The sequence below is a fragment of the Oxyura jamaicensis genome, chromosome 9, assembly GCF_011077185.1.
Source record: "Oxyura jamaicensis isolate SHBP4307 breed ruddy duck chromosome 9, BPBGC_Ojam_1.0, whole genome shotgun sequence".
NCBI lineage: Eukaryota > Metazoa > Chordata > Aves > Anseriformes > Anatidae > Oxyura > Oxyura jamaicensis.
In genome coordinates this window covers 17,079,188-17,095,287 of record NC_048901.1, presented here as the reverse complement: position 1 = coordinate 17,095,287, position 16,100 = coordinate 17,079,188, and the positions used below count along the sequence as shown (strand labels likewise).

At 42.6% G+C, this 16,100-nt stretch overlaps 1 protein-coding gene across 2 annotated transcripts in view; it reads right to left on the bottom strand.

Moving 5' to 3' along the window:
* MCF2L2 (MCF.2 cell line derived transforming sequence-like 2) overlaps positions 1-9,468 on the bottom strand; it is a 154,526-nt gene extending 145,058 nt beyond the window's left edge. The window contains exons 1-2 of one of the 2 annotated variants that reach the window (XM_035334040.1): positions 9,001-9,468; positions 6,084-6,132 (exon numbers count right to left, since the gene is read on the bottom strand). In XM_035334040.1, coding sequence (XP_035189931.1) covers positions 6,084-6,132; positions 9,001-9,006 — 55 coding nt within the window. In that variant the 5' untranslated portion in view covers positions 9,007-9,468. The remainder of the gene's footprint in view (positions 1-6,083; positions 6,133-9,000) is intronic. The other variant, XM_035334038.1, reaches the window with a different exon arrangement.
* Positions 9,469-16,100: the final 6,632 nt, after the last annotated feature.

The following is a 16,100-nucleotide window of genomic DNA, read 5'->3' as shown; positions in this document are numbered from 1 at the left end:
TATTTATAGTCCTCCTTTGTTATGTGAGGGATTATTGATTGACAAAAAGAGGCAAACTCTCCTGATATTAATTCTAGCCACAGCGATTCTATTAGAATATGGAGTCCATACCAGGAAGGGAGGAAAAAAAAAAAAGCATTTGAAGTGTTTAGGTCGTAACATATGCAATCAACAGAAAACGTACCCAAAGTCTGCACATCCAGATCATCTCTTTTCTACTTATTGCTAGTACAGCTGCATGTGTTTGCTGCAGTTCTTTCCCCCTGTACCTGTCTGTTAGTGCTTGCACATCGTTGGAGAGTCCTAACTAAGCTATAGATACTGCAATGATTTTGGAGATGGCAGCAACTGTAGGCTAATCTACATATAAAAAAATGAAAAATGGCTGCTCTCTCAGAGGTCCAAGAACTTAAAGGCAACAATCATTCTCCTGAAGTACTGAAAGATACCACTCCTGGCTTTAGATTTTCTTCACCTTTTGCAGGTATCTTGAAGTAGTTCCCTGGTGTTAACTAGGAGTAACTACTGTAAAATCTCTAGAGCTCAACGCATGTGTTGAGCAAGGAGAACCAGGTTCTGTCAGCAACTGTTGCTAGCAGACCAAAACGCCGTGCATTAGCATTGTTTGGCTTGCACATATGGCTTGGAACAGCAGATAACTGCTCTCGTATCCAGGGCCAGCCATAGAAAATTCATTGCCTCAGGGAAACTGGAAATCATACAGCTCACAGCCATGCAGAGAAAGCAATAGCTGAACGCTTTGCAGCCCCCCTGCATCCCGTTGCCCTAGGCAACAGCCTGCACTGTGGAAGCGGCGGATGAAGCCTGTAACATATGGTGTTAATATACGGGTTGATACTATGCAAGCCCTACAGTAGTACTATTAGGGTGTGCGTATATTAGGTGATCCGGGTGTAAACAGTCTCAGGATAAGAGCTGCTGGTTTGCATCCAAGATCTTTGTGACACAGATGGAGATAACGGGAAGCACGGAGATTACAGCCTGTACTCATGGACGTGGAGCACCTGACTCGAGATCCTCTCAGCTGGGTTTTCCTTGAGATCATACAGGAACTAACCCAAGATCCCCAAATGAACTCAGGAAAGCAGTTCCTGCACTGTGCAGCTTTGCAAACTGAACCCTAGTGTCCACTGCAGTTTGGGGTTGTCTGTTTTGGTTCAGTGCTTCATTCTCTGTACCATACAAGGAATATTCTAACACAAAACAGGAGAAAGGACTATTTTGTAATGCTGAATTATTTGTGGGTCTCTTTCCTGAAAAGGCATCAGGCTTCTGTAATGCTGTTCTGCAAATTATAAGATGTGTACAAAGGTGATGCACTTCACCCCGGAATAAGTGTCGTTGTGTCAAAATTACACCAGCCTGAGTTCACATGCTGGACGTGGCTTGCTTCCAGTCCATGAGCTCAGTCATTCCTCAGAGGCAGCCATGCCTTTGGACTCGCATCTTAGCTATGTTGTGTTTACATGATGGAGGGACTTGAAGGTGCTGTGATCTCATCATGACTGCTCCCTCCACACCTGTCCCCATCCCCAAGGGGAGCCTGCCATCCTTTCATCCACTAAATTCACAAGCTTTTCTTTAGAGTATTCTGAAGTCAGAGCAGTGCCTCCCTTTCTGCCATGACTTACAGATCTCTTAAGGTATTTACTAGGGAAGTTTTTCCATCCATGCATGTAAGAGTTGGCAGTTTCTTCGCCCTGTCTCCCTTACATTCCTTGGTTTCAATTCTGACCGTGTGTGCTGTTCTGGATACTCTGAGTCACCAAAGATGAATGACTAATAATGAACCACGTGCTATGCTATCCCTTTCACATCTTTTTCCAGCATTTTTGAGGTGACATGGAGCAGGCAGCTCTTTAGAGAACTCAGATTTCTCCCAGTCACTGACCACCTGGGGAAATCCAGACATTACTGTGCTGAACTCTTAAGTGAGGTAGAACAGGCCCAGTTAGTGGGCTATGGCACATCAGTATTAACATTAAATATTTGCGGTGTATCTTCCACCAAATCCTTGAACACAAGCCCAGCACTGAAAAACTGGAAGGGATATACAAAAGGGGCTAATACCAAATACCAGATATCAAAATGATTTTAGCAGTCATCCAAACCTCATCCAGAAAGGTTCATCCTAGTTTGAATGCTGAGTTGTTCCTCAGGGGCTAAGAGAGGCTTCCAGCGTGGTGCAGAAAAAGCGAGAAAGAAGTAACAGCAATGAAATTGCTGAGCTTATTCTCCCCTCACTGAGATGGTGTGGTAATAATGCAAGTACCTTCCCAGGTGCTGAACCTGATTACCCCAGGAGAGATGTCCTCTCAGGGGATCTCTTGGATACGGGCACCATATGGAAGGCGAGAAAAGGAATTAAATAAAAGATGAGGCAAGAGGTGGAAAAAGGCCCTTGTATTTAATGAGCTGCCAGGAATTCTAATTGATGTCACAGCAGTTTAATTTACACTGAGGCCATCTGAGCTTTCCTATGACATGGAAATGGGGACAGACAAGGGCTCCTCTCTGGCTTCTTTTGGCTCTATTTGCTTTTTAAATATTGAGACTAAGCAATGCAGAATGGTCACAACTGCCTACCCTGTCAGCAAGCGGTGACTTCTACCAGCACCAGCTGCTGTCATTGTGCCTGACCCTAGAGCTCACACAGGAGGAAACTTTCTATGCTTGCCTTCCCCTGGAGAGCCTCCCCTGCCTTCTCCTTCCACACTGCCCTGGGGTTGCTCTGGAGTGTTTAAGAGGATAGGGAAGTGCCACAGTCTGAGTAGCTCAGTGAATGATGCTGCAATATGTCATTTTTCCCCTGCTTGCAACCCAAGCTACCACATTCTTCTTTATTACTATTACTTTTTTTTAAAAAAATATGGAAAACCACCACATAGCATTTGCAAAGGCCTGGTCTGGAACTTGACAGTTCTTTCTGCTCTATTATAATGACCATAGAGGGCTAACACTGTCTCAGGAAATACAATCCTGAGACAGAGGTGGGTTCAGGACAACCAGGAGAAGAGCTGGGCCCAACAGCAGACATACAGTCTCATTTAATAACTTGTTTAAGCTGCAGTAGGTGCCAACAGCCATTTTACAGAGCCCCAAAGAGTTTTCTAAGGATACAATGAACCAAGTGCCTGCCATGCATAACTGTGGAAGGGGTGATGGGCACTAACAGCAAAACCCAGATCCTGCCATGTGGCTTTCCTTCAATAGTTCTTCACGTCAAACACTCCTCCATGCATTCACTTGAAGACACAAACACCTACAAGCCATTGCTGAGGTAGACTGGAAAATACAGGACAGACTACCAGCACCAGATTTAACAGCAGCAATCTGGGAGCTTTTGAAACAGACAGTGACCTACGGATTGACAGACTGGATCACACCTCAGCTCCAGCCAGCTCAGTACCCTGTCTCCAACACTTGCCATTACAAAATGCATAAGAAGAAAGTGTGAAAATCCTGCAGCAAGCAGATGGTGGATGGTTGCTATTCCTATCCCCTTTCCTCCACAGAGTCCTAGACTCTTACTGGTTTAAGAATGAAAGCTCATGGTTTGGGGGGAATGAAAGCCAGTTTGGGAGAGGATATCAGTGAATGAGAAAATAGCTAGGGCTGTACGCAGCCTTCCAGTTCTGTGGGGCTCTAGTTCATGGCTCTGCTTACTGCTTGTAAGAGAATTAGTGGTAACAAACCTGGATTACAGGATTTTTCTAACATCCTCTTGACTTTTGTTAGGGATGGTAGAGTCTGAATCACATCCCATACAAAAAAAAAAAAAAAAAGGCATTCAACTAAAGTAAAAGACAGGATATAGAAAAAGAAACACCTCTGAGCTGTTCTGTTCCAAAAGAGAGGGAGCCTACTAGAGTGTATAGACTGCTGATTCTACTGGTTCTGCGAAGCTCTTCAATCACCTCTCTCCCTAAACATGAGGCAAAACTATCCCATAAATATTTTTGGTTTGAAATTAAGATGACCAAACAGTGGTCTGTATCCCCAGCTTGTAACAATTTCTCGTGGTCTTTATTTCTCATCATGCCTTGACAAACCAGGTTAGAAAGTGAGCTTTAAACAAGTACTTGCAGTATCCTACATTTTGGAGAGTATGCTAGACAAATCTGCACATTTTTCACAAGTTTCTGTGGATGTGTGACTTCCTCTTTTAGGCACAAACTCTGCAGCATTAACAAATCTCTTTTAAAACAGTTCATTATTAAACAGTTCCCAGTTGAAACAGCTGCACAGAATAAGCCATATTGAGGCAAAACTAATAACCACAATCTGGGAACAAAAATGTAAACAAGTAGCTTTTTTAAGCAACAAAACTAGCAAAAATAAATTATTACTTTTCCTTCTCCCTTTTTGCTGTGTCATGTAGATTCTGTGAGGTCTGATAGAAAGAGTTGATTCGCCTTTTCCTCTGTATTTGCATCTTTTCCTTATCTTCATTCAATATTTTCCGATTTTTTATGAACTTAACATTTTATGACCAAATTTGGTCAAAATTTGCCAACAGTTCAAAAGCTTGATTAGGATACAGAGAGAAAGATGCAGGTAATATGATAACAGAAGGTCAATTTTTAATAAACATAGGTTAATGGGGAAAGGAACTACAAATGATCATTCTTCATTAGCATGAGACCCCAAGGAAATTTATCAAACACATTTCTGCGGTTTGCTACTGTCCTGTTTCATTGGGAATGCAGTGATAGATGCATATTCTAAGCCTGTACCTTACTTTTGGGTAAAGAAACCTGGTGTGCTGCGGCCAGTGAAAGAAACCAGTCACCCCTGGGTGCTCACCAGAAAATTAAAAGTAGGAAAGAGCTGTAGGACCAGTGGTTCAAAAAGAGTTCCTGAAATGCTCTAAAACAAAGGGAAGAATTTTCTGTCATGGGCAGGGGAATTTCTGTTGCCTTGATTTAATCCTTTCCATAGAAGAAACAGAAGGCCTACTTGATACGGTACCTTGGAAGGTAACTACTTAAGAAATCTCTTTTAAGTATCCTTGCTGTACACAGCCACAGATCAGAAACATTGCAATGGTCTATTCAGCTGTGACATATTAGATTATTTGTGGCTTTGCAGCATAAAACAGATTCTGTGACTTGTGATGCTTAGCTATCAGCCTTGGACAATCGCCAGCTTGGGTTATTCCATTCTGCTGACCTAAATTCCTCTCATACAGTCAAGTGGATGCAGTGTTGTCCTTCACCTCCTGTCCCAAATTGTAGCACAGCTTTCCTGCATATACAGAGATATTTTACACTGTTCCCCAGAGCTGGTGGTTAAGCCAAAAGTGGTAGGAATTGACCTACTGTGGTTAATAGACAGGAGTTCTAAGTGATTGAGTAAGTCCTGAGATTTCCACCCTAAACCCAGTTCTGCCACTGATTTCCCTTTTGATTTCTTGCAAATTGCTTAAATTCACTCTTCATTTTGTAAAATGGGAGTCTGGGCAAATGAGAGTTTGTAAAACCAGATGAAAGCTGACATGAATGTGTGTTCTTTTTATTATGTCATTTATGCAATGTACTGCTTTCTGCAGTTTCACACCAGTGCCTCCCCTACGAGGGATGCTGACAAACAGCTCATATGGATGCAGTTGTAATTTGCAGATGAGGAGCTCTCACAACTGAATTGGAAGTTACAGGGAAGAAAATCCTGTCTCAAATGCAGTATTCTTTGCTGGTAACAGAGAGGAGCTCTGCTGTTTCCATTTCAGACAGATGATGTCTATTCTGGCAGCTTCATATTATTATAAAATCATTTTAAGAATAAAAATTCGTGGAAAATGGGGCACTGGGTGGAGATGCTCATGTGCATAACTGTGCCCAGAACATTGCCCACATGCAGCAAAGCTGGCATCAGACTTCTGGGAACCAACTGCCAAGCGTGGGTGGGTAGCGGGTGCACAAAAGCATATTCTGGTGGGCTTCACAAGCTGGATGAGCAGTACAATTCCCATGTGCAAACACCCCTGCTGTCAGCACCAAACACGTCACCCAGCAAAGCTTCTTCCCTCCCCATCACAGAAGAGCTGACACTTACCCACCTACCCGAATGACACATTTTTTTCAAAAGAGATGAGCATTTCCCCAACACCTCCTGCCAATCAAGTTTAATGGAAGTAGGTTAAACTAAAAAAAGAATTCTGACGCAGTTTTGATAACAAGATTGGGTGACATTTTGTGCTACATCTTGTGTAGCAAGCAGAAAGCCTGCTAGCATTCACAAATCACTCCTGTCCTAGACACCTGTGGTGGCTCCATTACCTCACCCATACCAGGGCAATCAGGAATAATCCTAGACAGGCTGAGGGAACACAGGGCTATTTAAGAGATTTCTTTTGGTCTATTGCTTGACACTGTGTAAAGATGTGCCACAGGGGGCATGATACTAAAAAAGTGCCAAGTTAAGATAGCTACTATGGACAGATAACTTAAAAGTAGGTAACCTGAACGATTTGTTTTTAAACTGGGTTAAGCAGATAGATACCTGTCTGGAGTCTCTAGCAGGATAAGAGGCTCATTTAACAAGCACATGGACTGTCTAACACAACATGAGTCAGCTAATGAGGGATCAAAGCTTCTCCCCAGGACAGATAGGTTGAGCTCCAGGCAATTAACTTGTGACACTCTTATTGACACATTAAAAATAAACTGGTGTGTTATCTACTTCACACAGACAAAAAAAAAAAAATGATCCCACAAAGTTTTTATTTAAAATATAAATATACATCTAGCCTTTCTTTTTAATGGTCCCATAAAGGTCTTGTTTGTTTTCTAAATGTTGTGAATAAGTTTCCTCCCTCCTGCTATCTTGGGATCTTAGAGCTGTGCTCTCAACCAAGTGTTGGCTGCATTATAGACTGAATGCCATTAGTACAAGTGGTCCAACAACAGGGTGATAGACTCTAAAAATAGTAAACACTACAAAGTATGTTCATGGTGAGGGATACCCTCAGTTTGCCAAGGATGAGAGTCCTTTCACTTATCTAATCTTTAAAGATTCCCACTGAACTTTCAAGAGACTCCAGTTGCTGCCCAGGAATTACTGATTCAATAAGATACTGCCAATTCAGCTAAAGAGATTCATGTAACAAGGTGTGATTCATAAACACGGTGCATCATCAGTGGGTTTGGAATATGTTTTTTCCTTCAACCAATAACAATTTTTCATCATTACTTGCTTCTGCAAGTAATGACCACTGTCTACAAAAAGGCAGTCAGATCCCACAAGCAGGGTCAGATTTCTAGGTCCTGAATGACTGGGAAAATGGTGAGATTGTCCTTCCCTGTTTGAAGACAGGGTAATAGGCTCTTGTCAGTGTGAAATGGGAAAACAAACAAACCAAGACCTGTGGTCTTCATTCCTCTCCCTAGGACTGACCTGGAGGTTGACCTCAAGGAAACCAGTGAGGCTCTCTAGTCTCAGCCACGTGAATCAGAAACCTCTCCATTTGCCAAGGAACAGAACGCAGGTTAATTAACATCTTTCTAGTGGATGGAATGATTTTCTGAATTACTAGATACTAACATAATGCTATAATGCTGTTATCTCTAACATATGCCTCCTGACATCAAGGAGGGTCCTCAGTATGGATGATGGAGATTCGTATTGAGTCTAACAGGAAAAACAGGAGACATACAAATCTCTTTGGCTCCAATGAAATACTCTGTCTAAAAAAAAAATGAGATGTGCCTCATACTGAAGTCTTCATAATAAAAACGTGAATTCTTATGACCTGGTGTCTATCTGAATTTGTACAGTTGCAAAGCAACTCATGTTGGCATCACTGGGTCAAAAAGACTGAGACTGTGCTTTCCTGACAATCACACTCTCTCCCACATCAAGCCCCTGCACAGGTTATCAAGGCCACCAAAACTGATGCATGCAGAAGAGATTAGAAAAATGGCACCTGGTCTTAAGCATTTTATCCAGTTTAAATCTGCTCTTGTGCTATTTCTTTAGACAAGCTACTGATTGCATTTGCTTTCTTAAACATAGTTCAGCTGACATTGCTAACATCAAGCCCAAGAAGAATTTTGATCTAAAATCTTAATTGTGTGTTCTCTGAAAGCTGCATTTTGGTCACACTCTGTTTCATATATAGATTTTGGAAAGGCAAAGGCATTTCAGAAGCCTGTACAACAGCTTTGGTATTCACAACACACAATCTATTACAAACACTGACAGCTATAAAATTTGCTCTCATGCAATTCAATTAAAAAATGTTCTCTTTACATGATGCAACACAGCCACAAGCTGCTTTAACTCAATTGCATGTAACAAGGAAGGGTTCCAAAAGCTTTTATCAGTGGACATTTTAATCTCCAGCATCTTCTGTCTTGCTGGCTTCAGGTTATTTGCTTCCCCATAGTTTGGCCGTCACTGCTGGGTAGCCAGCATAGACTTGTAAGAATACCACTGCATAGTATAGGGCCCTACCTTTGTTTGCTACCATTTGAAGGTTAGCAAACAGTATAATCAAGCCCAACACAGGGAAGAGCTTTTGGGATCCTGTCCTAGTACCTTCATTGAAACAGCAATGGCAATAAAAAAGGCTCTCTGAGAATAGTACATAGAAAGAGAATGTGTTGCAATTCCACTATCACAACTGACTGCAAAGCATACTAGCATGGCTTTAGCATCCTTCCACCACCCCCTTTTCTACACCACCTCCCTGCAAGGACTGTGCTTGGGAATTTTACACAGATCACCTCACAGGTAGGACAGTCTGCTTTTATTGTTTCCACTTTTCAGAAAACTACATGCTTGAAAAACAAATCAAACCATCAGTAAAAGTAATTGCCCCAAATCCCTGGGTTTCTCAGTCTGCTGATGGCTCCTGTTTCACTCACAGGTGTGATACTGTCACACAAAGGCTTCCTGCCTGTACATCAGCACCTCCTTGGGAAAAAGGGCCCCCAAATCAACACAAATGTAGTGAGAAGAAAAATAAAGATGTCTTACCCACATGGGTGATAACTGTAGTCAGTCGCTGGGTGAGCTCCTGATGTGACATCTCTTCTTCTTTTAACCAAAAAAGCATTTCACACAGGGAACTGCACAGCATCCAAAAAAAGATGCGCCCAGAGTGGGAGGCTGCACACTCACTGCCTCGCTTGCACACAAAGCAAGGACCACTCCCACAGCACGGCCCTTCTAGCTCTCACATCTTCTGCCAGCTGCTCACCTCTTCCAATTTGCTGCCCTCCATGCATGCACCTAGAAAAGCTCCTTCCAAAAGGGGACTTAACCCCCCTTAACAATAGGAAGGGAACGGAGGTGGGAGAAATGAAAAAGGAAAAAGAAAGAGGCGAGCTGATTGCTTATGGCTTTTTTTCTGCCTTCTCCCGCGGATGAGGCAAAGGATAAAAAGACAAACCAGCAGGCAGATACCTTCCTCCAGGGAGACTTTTGGATGGTGATGCTGTGAGTCAGGGAAAAATCCTGGAGGTAGGAATGGCATCAGGAGGAGTGGAGCTGGCAGCAAAGCTGTAACAGCGGCAGCTGCTCTTCTGCGCTCTCCTCACCAGCGTGCCTGGCGGTTGAGAACCACACACTTGCAGCAGCCTCCGGTGCTGCGCCCCAGCCCCAGGGGCCCAGATGCCCTGCAGGCTGTCTCCAAGTGAAACCTCCCAGCGTCCCCCCAGACCCTCCTCCTACCCGCTCTGTTGCCTGACAAACGGGGCTGCCCACATGTGTAGGGTGGGGGCCTGAGGGGGAGCTGATCAGTGGGCCCTTTAGGGGCGGGGTGGCCAGGGGCTTTGTGCCTTGCTGCACAGACAGGGTCCCTGCACTCTCGGTGTGACTGAGCCCACAGGACCCCGTTTACAAGAAGGATGAATGAATTAGCCCTGGGTGTCAGGCAGGTCTCACCTGTGGTCATGGCCAGGGACACAGCTGAGCCTTGCGCTGATGTACGGCTGCTGTAGGACGAACAGCTGCTGAACTCCTGAGAAGCTTGGTCGGCTCTCCTGGCTCCAGTGCTCAGCTAAGATCTGAGGAGAAGAAGAGAGGCAGGCAAGAAAGTGAGAATGACCAGAACACACCAGAGACTTGATTGTATCCATTCCCTTTTTGCACCTCCTCCTTTGAAGTCTACCTGAAGCTCCACACATGACATTTCTGGAAACAAGAAAATTTATTACATGCTTAAAACAAACAGAACAGAGAAACATGCAGCTGCCTGCAGTATCTGCTCTATTCCCACAGAATGGATCCAGCTCTAATTCCAGATTTCCCCACCCATCTATAGGATTTTGCTTGGGTCCACCTTTCCACACATGCCAAAGAACATGACATCATGTATGTACAAGGTTGGGGCTGTAAAATATCCCTGTGGGCACATCAGATCTTACAGCACAATCAGTAAGCCAGTCCTGGTGTTGCAAAAGCTTTTATCTAGCTCTGTGATGAGAAAATTCCATAAGCAGTTGGCTGACCTACAAGGCAGTCTGAGTATCACTGCTGTTGTCCTTGTTTTTGGATGATTGACCAACCGTACCGAGAGGTTTCTTCCATAATTCTGTTGAGTTAGTTTAAGAGCAAGTCTGCCTGAAAACAAGTGAGGAGGAGGAAGATGACTTGAGATAGCCACCCACCAGCCAATATTTTGGCATCACGGCAAGAGCATTTTGTTCTGAGATCATCCTTCTAGCAGACCCCATCTAGGGAGTAAAGTTCAAATTGTAAAGATCTTGACTAACATTAAAAGGATTTCCTCAACAAGGGGAGAGATGCTATCAAGAAAGAAAAGCATAAGCAAAGCAGACTGACAGCCAGCCATAATGTTTGGAGGAGTCTGAAAGATCTGGGATGCTTTATTTTTATTTCCTCTCACAGGGTCACAGATTGGCGGTAGGAACACATGACTAGAGAAGTCACCACATTTCCAGGCACTTGACATACTTTGCTGTTGTTATAGTTTTTCTTGTTTTTCTTTCCTTTATTTTTTTTTTCTTTTTTTCCCTGCAGGCAAAGACACTGTATAATCCCATTCATAATTGAATTAAACTCCACTGAGAAGTGGTATAGATGTAGATGGTGGTGGAGAGTGGTTTGCTCTCACTACTCCTACAGCAAGGCTGTTCAAGAACATCAAGAATAGCTAGGAACCTTTGTATTATTTCTAGCTAAAATTATTCTCAGCTATTTTAAGACCATATGCTCGTACACCAACATTGTTATTCAGTATCAGTAACTACAGACACAAGTACACTTGCTATTTTAAGATCCTTTTTCTTTTATTATTTCTTCTATGTTAGTCTGCTTTCCAGTTGTCTGCCACGCCTTCAATAAGTTTTAAACCTGTTGATCGATTGCAATGTAATTCTGGAGACAAAAACACGTTCTTGTAGGTTCACTGAAAATTAGCAAGGCATACAAAGCCCAAAAGGGGAAATGATGTAATGAGGGCCGTCTAGTTGTGTTTTGTGGCTATCTTATGGACTCGCTAGTACATACCAGACAGCCAGTCATCACACAGCAGTCTACAACCAGCCACAGCAAGGACTGCTCCTTGCCCAGCTTACGCTGTGGGGTGGGTTACATATGATTTAATCTGAGATGAGGGTGCTGTCATAAGCCAAGAGTTATAATAAGCAAAAGGGGGGCATTGGGGTTATTTTGGTGGGAAGGCTTGAGCTACGCGACACAGCTGTGGGGTAGTACACTCCACTAGTTTTATCCGTCGTGGAATGATTTCTTTACACTACCAAGATAGGTGGGACCTGCATTAAAGAAGTCTAGAATATAGGGATATCCTAGAGACGAGAGAAATGGAAGCCCTGTACCTGTCACTCAAGGAATGACTCAAAGATGCTGAAGCAACTTACTCCATCAATGTGATGGTAACCATTTGTGGTGCTCAGCATATTTGTGAAATTGAGCCAGCACTTTACTACAAATCCAGACTTTCTCTCAGTAGGATAAAAGTCCTTTCTGCTATATATGGGGCAGAGGTACAGAGGATGATGATTTACATTTCAGGAATAAGTCTTACAAGAAAGCAGGGCTGGGGGCTGTACAAACACCACAGTTCCACTATTAAAATGATGGCCGACAGGCAACAGCTTGATTTCTCCATAGAGTGAAAGCCTGACAAATCAACAGCCGTTTATTAGGTCCTGAATCAAACAGCTGAGGCCAAAAGATTTGTAAGCATCTTTAATAAACAGTAAATTGCACACTGCAAACAAAAACTGTTTACAAGATCCTGTGGCCTCACCAGATGGAAAGGGGAATTCTCACTGCAAAAAATCATGATTAATCAACTTTCCTTCTTCTTCACCCTATATAACTATACATCCCTTTCTTGTATCTCTAAAAACCAAGTGAGATAGAAAAGCCATTAAAAAAATAAGATCCAGCCATGCAACTATCTTCTTCATTTGTATTATTTCCACTTTCCAAGTCTTACATAACCCTTATAGGTCCACTCCTCTCTTAGTTTTTCAGGCAAATTCCCTCCAGAACCACACCATTAACTTCTGGTATTCAGAGTGCCCCTGAGGACTCCCTCATACCAGAAAAAAAGGCAAGCTAATGGAATAACAGAAAAGTTTAGAATCCCTTTCCCAACTTCCACATTGGCAAGCAAGCAATACCTTTGCATTATGACTTTTCCTCCCCTAACTTTTATCTATAGACTCTCTGATATCAAAGACTATGGCTCTGTTACTGACTGGGAAGAACTGGCACACTGTTGGCACAATCAGGTAAGGTAGTGATGCTGTCACCACTTCTGACTGGTTATGGCAGTACTTCAGATGTGCAGTAAAATTCCGTTAGAAGAAACATGTAAATAAGTCCCATACTTCTTTGATGCATACCTACAAAGGCACAAAAGAGTGCTGTTTCCTTTCTGTAACATAAATCATTCAGTAAAGGACATTATCACTCAAGTTTTCTTACTTCTGTTCTTTTTGGAACACTTCAGCCAACAGTGCTCCTGCTTAGCTTTTTAGCGGGTCACATTGCCAGTGTTTCACTGTCTGTTCTTGGCTTTTCACTGTTTTCTCAGTCAGCTCCTACAACAAATATGTGGTTCGGCCAAAACTTGCATGTTCACTTGTTCTCCCACACACAGCTCCCCCAATAGTGCCTGGGTCTCTGCCTTCACGCTTAGCCTCTTGGAGAGGCTTCTGCAAAGCCTGACCTGCTTTGTATCAGATGCCATGTTTCAGCTACTTCACTAGAAAAGGAGCATAGTTGCTTCTGTCATCTGTTCTGAAGAAGAAGAGGCTGCTGAAGATGCTAGTTTTAGCAAAGCTCTCTGCTTGTCTCCCTTTCTTCCCTTCTCATCATAAATCTTTCAGTTGCAGCACTCTGTCATTCACGGACTCTCAGAGCTTCAGTTTGCATTTTCTTGATTATATTTAATACTCTATTTCTTCATGAATCTCTCTAGTTATCTTTGAATCTATTTATATTGTTGACAGCCATGAAGTTCAGTAGCAAGATTCCAATTTAAATATGTGTTGTGTGAAAAAAAATACTTCTTTTGATTTTAGGTCTAAAGCCTGATACTTCCATTTCAGGCCTCTGGTTCCTGCACCTTGAGAAGGAACGGATAATTCCCTATTCACAGCCTCCACCTTAGCCATGACTTTATGTATAGTGATCATATCCCTCAGTCACTCTTTCCTGAGTGGAGCCAAATGTTGTCCTAGTTACTGTCTCTTCATAAAAAAGCCAATTTGTACCTTTTATCATTCTTGCCATCCTGCTTTGAACCTTCTCTTCTTTATGCCGCTTGCGCAATGAAAATTGCCAATTTCAGTCTGCTCTGCACTGCTTACGTAATTCTGACAGATGTCTTCTAATGCTGAAAGTCATCAGATGAATGTTTGCTGTTAAAGTTTTAAGAAAATCAGTATATAGCTATTTCCATTGCATTCATTTCTTTAAATAATTTCTAGCATCTTTACTCTTTCAAAACAAAGCCTGAGTTTTGGAAAAAGCTGTTGGACAGGGATCCTGAATTTTTAGCATCAGATTAGTTCCTAAATTCTCTTATTATGTAGTTTATTTTAAGAAAGCCACTTGTCCATTTTCAGTGTCATAAGATAAAAACCCAGGCTTATTTCCCAGAAAGCTTTAGTGTTAACTGGCTTCACTTCTAGACTGATGGATGCATGGACAGGCTTCCAGGGCACCAGGCAGAGTAAATGATAAAGACAGAATTCCTCCCCCTCGTCAGTTATTCTGCCCTGCTTCTCTCCCTAGCCCCTTACGTAGTTTTTCAGCCAATGAGCTCCTGAACCTCCATTCCATGGCTGTACACCTGCAAATGTCAGCAAAAGAGGACTAGGAAGGAATGGGAACAGGCTTCCCATTTAGGTCTGTCCAAGTTGCCAGAAAACTTCCTCGCAACCCAAATGCACGTTCTTCACCTCCCTCCCCACCCCACAACATGTTCCTACTCCTACCTCCTGTTTGCCGTAGGAGTAGTGCAACGTATCGGATCGTCTCACTGAGCTGATGGATCTACCTGAACCAGTGGTGAAACTAGACCTGAGGTATTTGGTGGATACCACTGCTCGAGTGTGGCTGGAGGACCTGCCTAGGATGAGAATGAAGAAAGTTGCTCACAATCAGTATCGCTATTAAGACATCTGCCACTGGGGTATTACAGTTTCTAAATACCAACACATCCTGGGTCTTATGCCTTTATGAATTAAAATAGTCTTAGATTTTTTAAAATACATTTTATAAATAGTATTATAAATGGTATGTGTCAAAGCTTCTTCAAATTGACTCCCCCCTACTGCTCATCTCTCCTTCTTGAAGTCTGATAAAAAAGTTGTCAAATCCCCCAAACATGTTTGTCACACTTCAAGAGGAAAAACAAACAAACAAAAACAAATATTTTTAAAGCTTTTTAATAGCTGTCTGGCTTTTTTATAGATACACAGTCAATTATGTTAAAGTGCTTTAAAGAACAAATTCATCATGCATCAGGTGATTAGCATTTTAAAGCTAAACTTGGCTTTAGACAGTTTAGCTAGACTGCAGACAGTTTCAGGGGGCCACATTTGAGGGGCACAGATGAGTCTTGCAAGTAAAACTATACCATGGGAAAGCCTGGAGACAAGCAAATGAGAGGACATCATAACCATTTGAGATTCATCTATTGCACCTTTAGAGGGTAGATAAATGCAGAATTGAGCAAATGTAATTTTCACTCCTTGTATCTATACAAGGGAGGGAGAGAAAAACAGTGAAAGTAAGAGAGTAGCTTGGGATCACTTATTTCCTTCTGGATTTTTTTTGCTTTTGCTAAGGTAATGAAATAAAAAGTTCTGTATATAGCAGACAGGAGCTTCCTTTGCAGAACTGAACCTGAGGCTCAGACATAGTTGATAAAATGGTAAAGTGCGAGAGACATTTGAAGTGGCCCCATTGAGGACAGAATAACCACAAAATGGAATGAAACCTCAAAAACATAACAATGCTTTACACAGTTTCAGAAAGAAAATGGATCAGTTCTAGCTGCTTATACATCATTACCATTTCCAAGTCACCATTACTTGGAATTATCAAATATAATGAGAGCTGGAAAAAAACAGCATTGCATTTTTGTCAGGATCAGGCCAACTTCAGGAGTTGTGTGTACGGGCATCTCTTGCTGCCAAGGCATGTTTCAGTACTAGAATTCTAGGTGAAAGGAAACAGCTTATTTAAATTGCCCAAACAAGGATTACAGGCTTGTCTTGCCAGCAGAATGATGTATTTCCAGCTTCAATTCTTTCCTGCATCCCTTTTACTAAGCCTGTTCATCTGTTGCCATAGAGACCATTTCCAGCCCACTCTGCCCTTGCACAGGTTCTGTTCTGGACGATGCCTGCTGTGTCTGCCCAGGCCACTCTGGCCGTGCCTCATGCTCAGGAGCAGCCAAGGGGAATCAGTAAAGCAGAACACCTCAAGCACTCAATATGCAGCTGCAGGGCGCACAACTGCTTTAATTTTTACACATAAAACAGGTATGAAGTGGGTGGGCAAGATGAAAATGTGGGTGTGCATCGTGACTGCCAAACCTGCTAGGATGCTTTTGAGCCCTTTAGAGG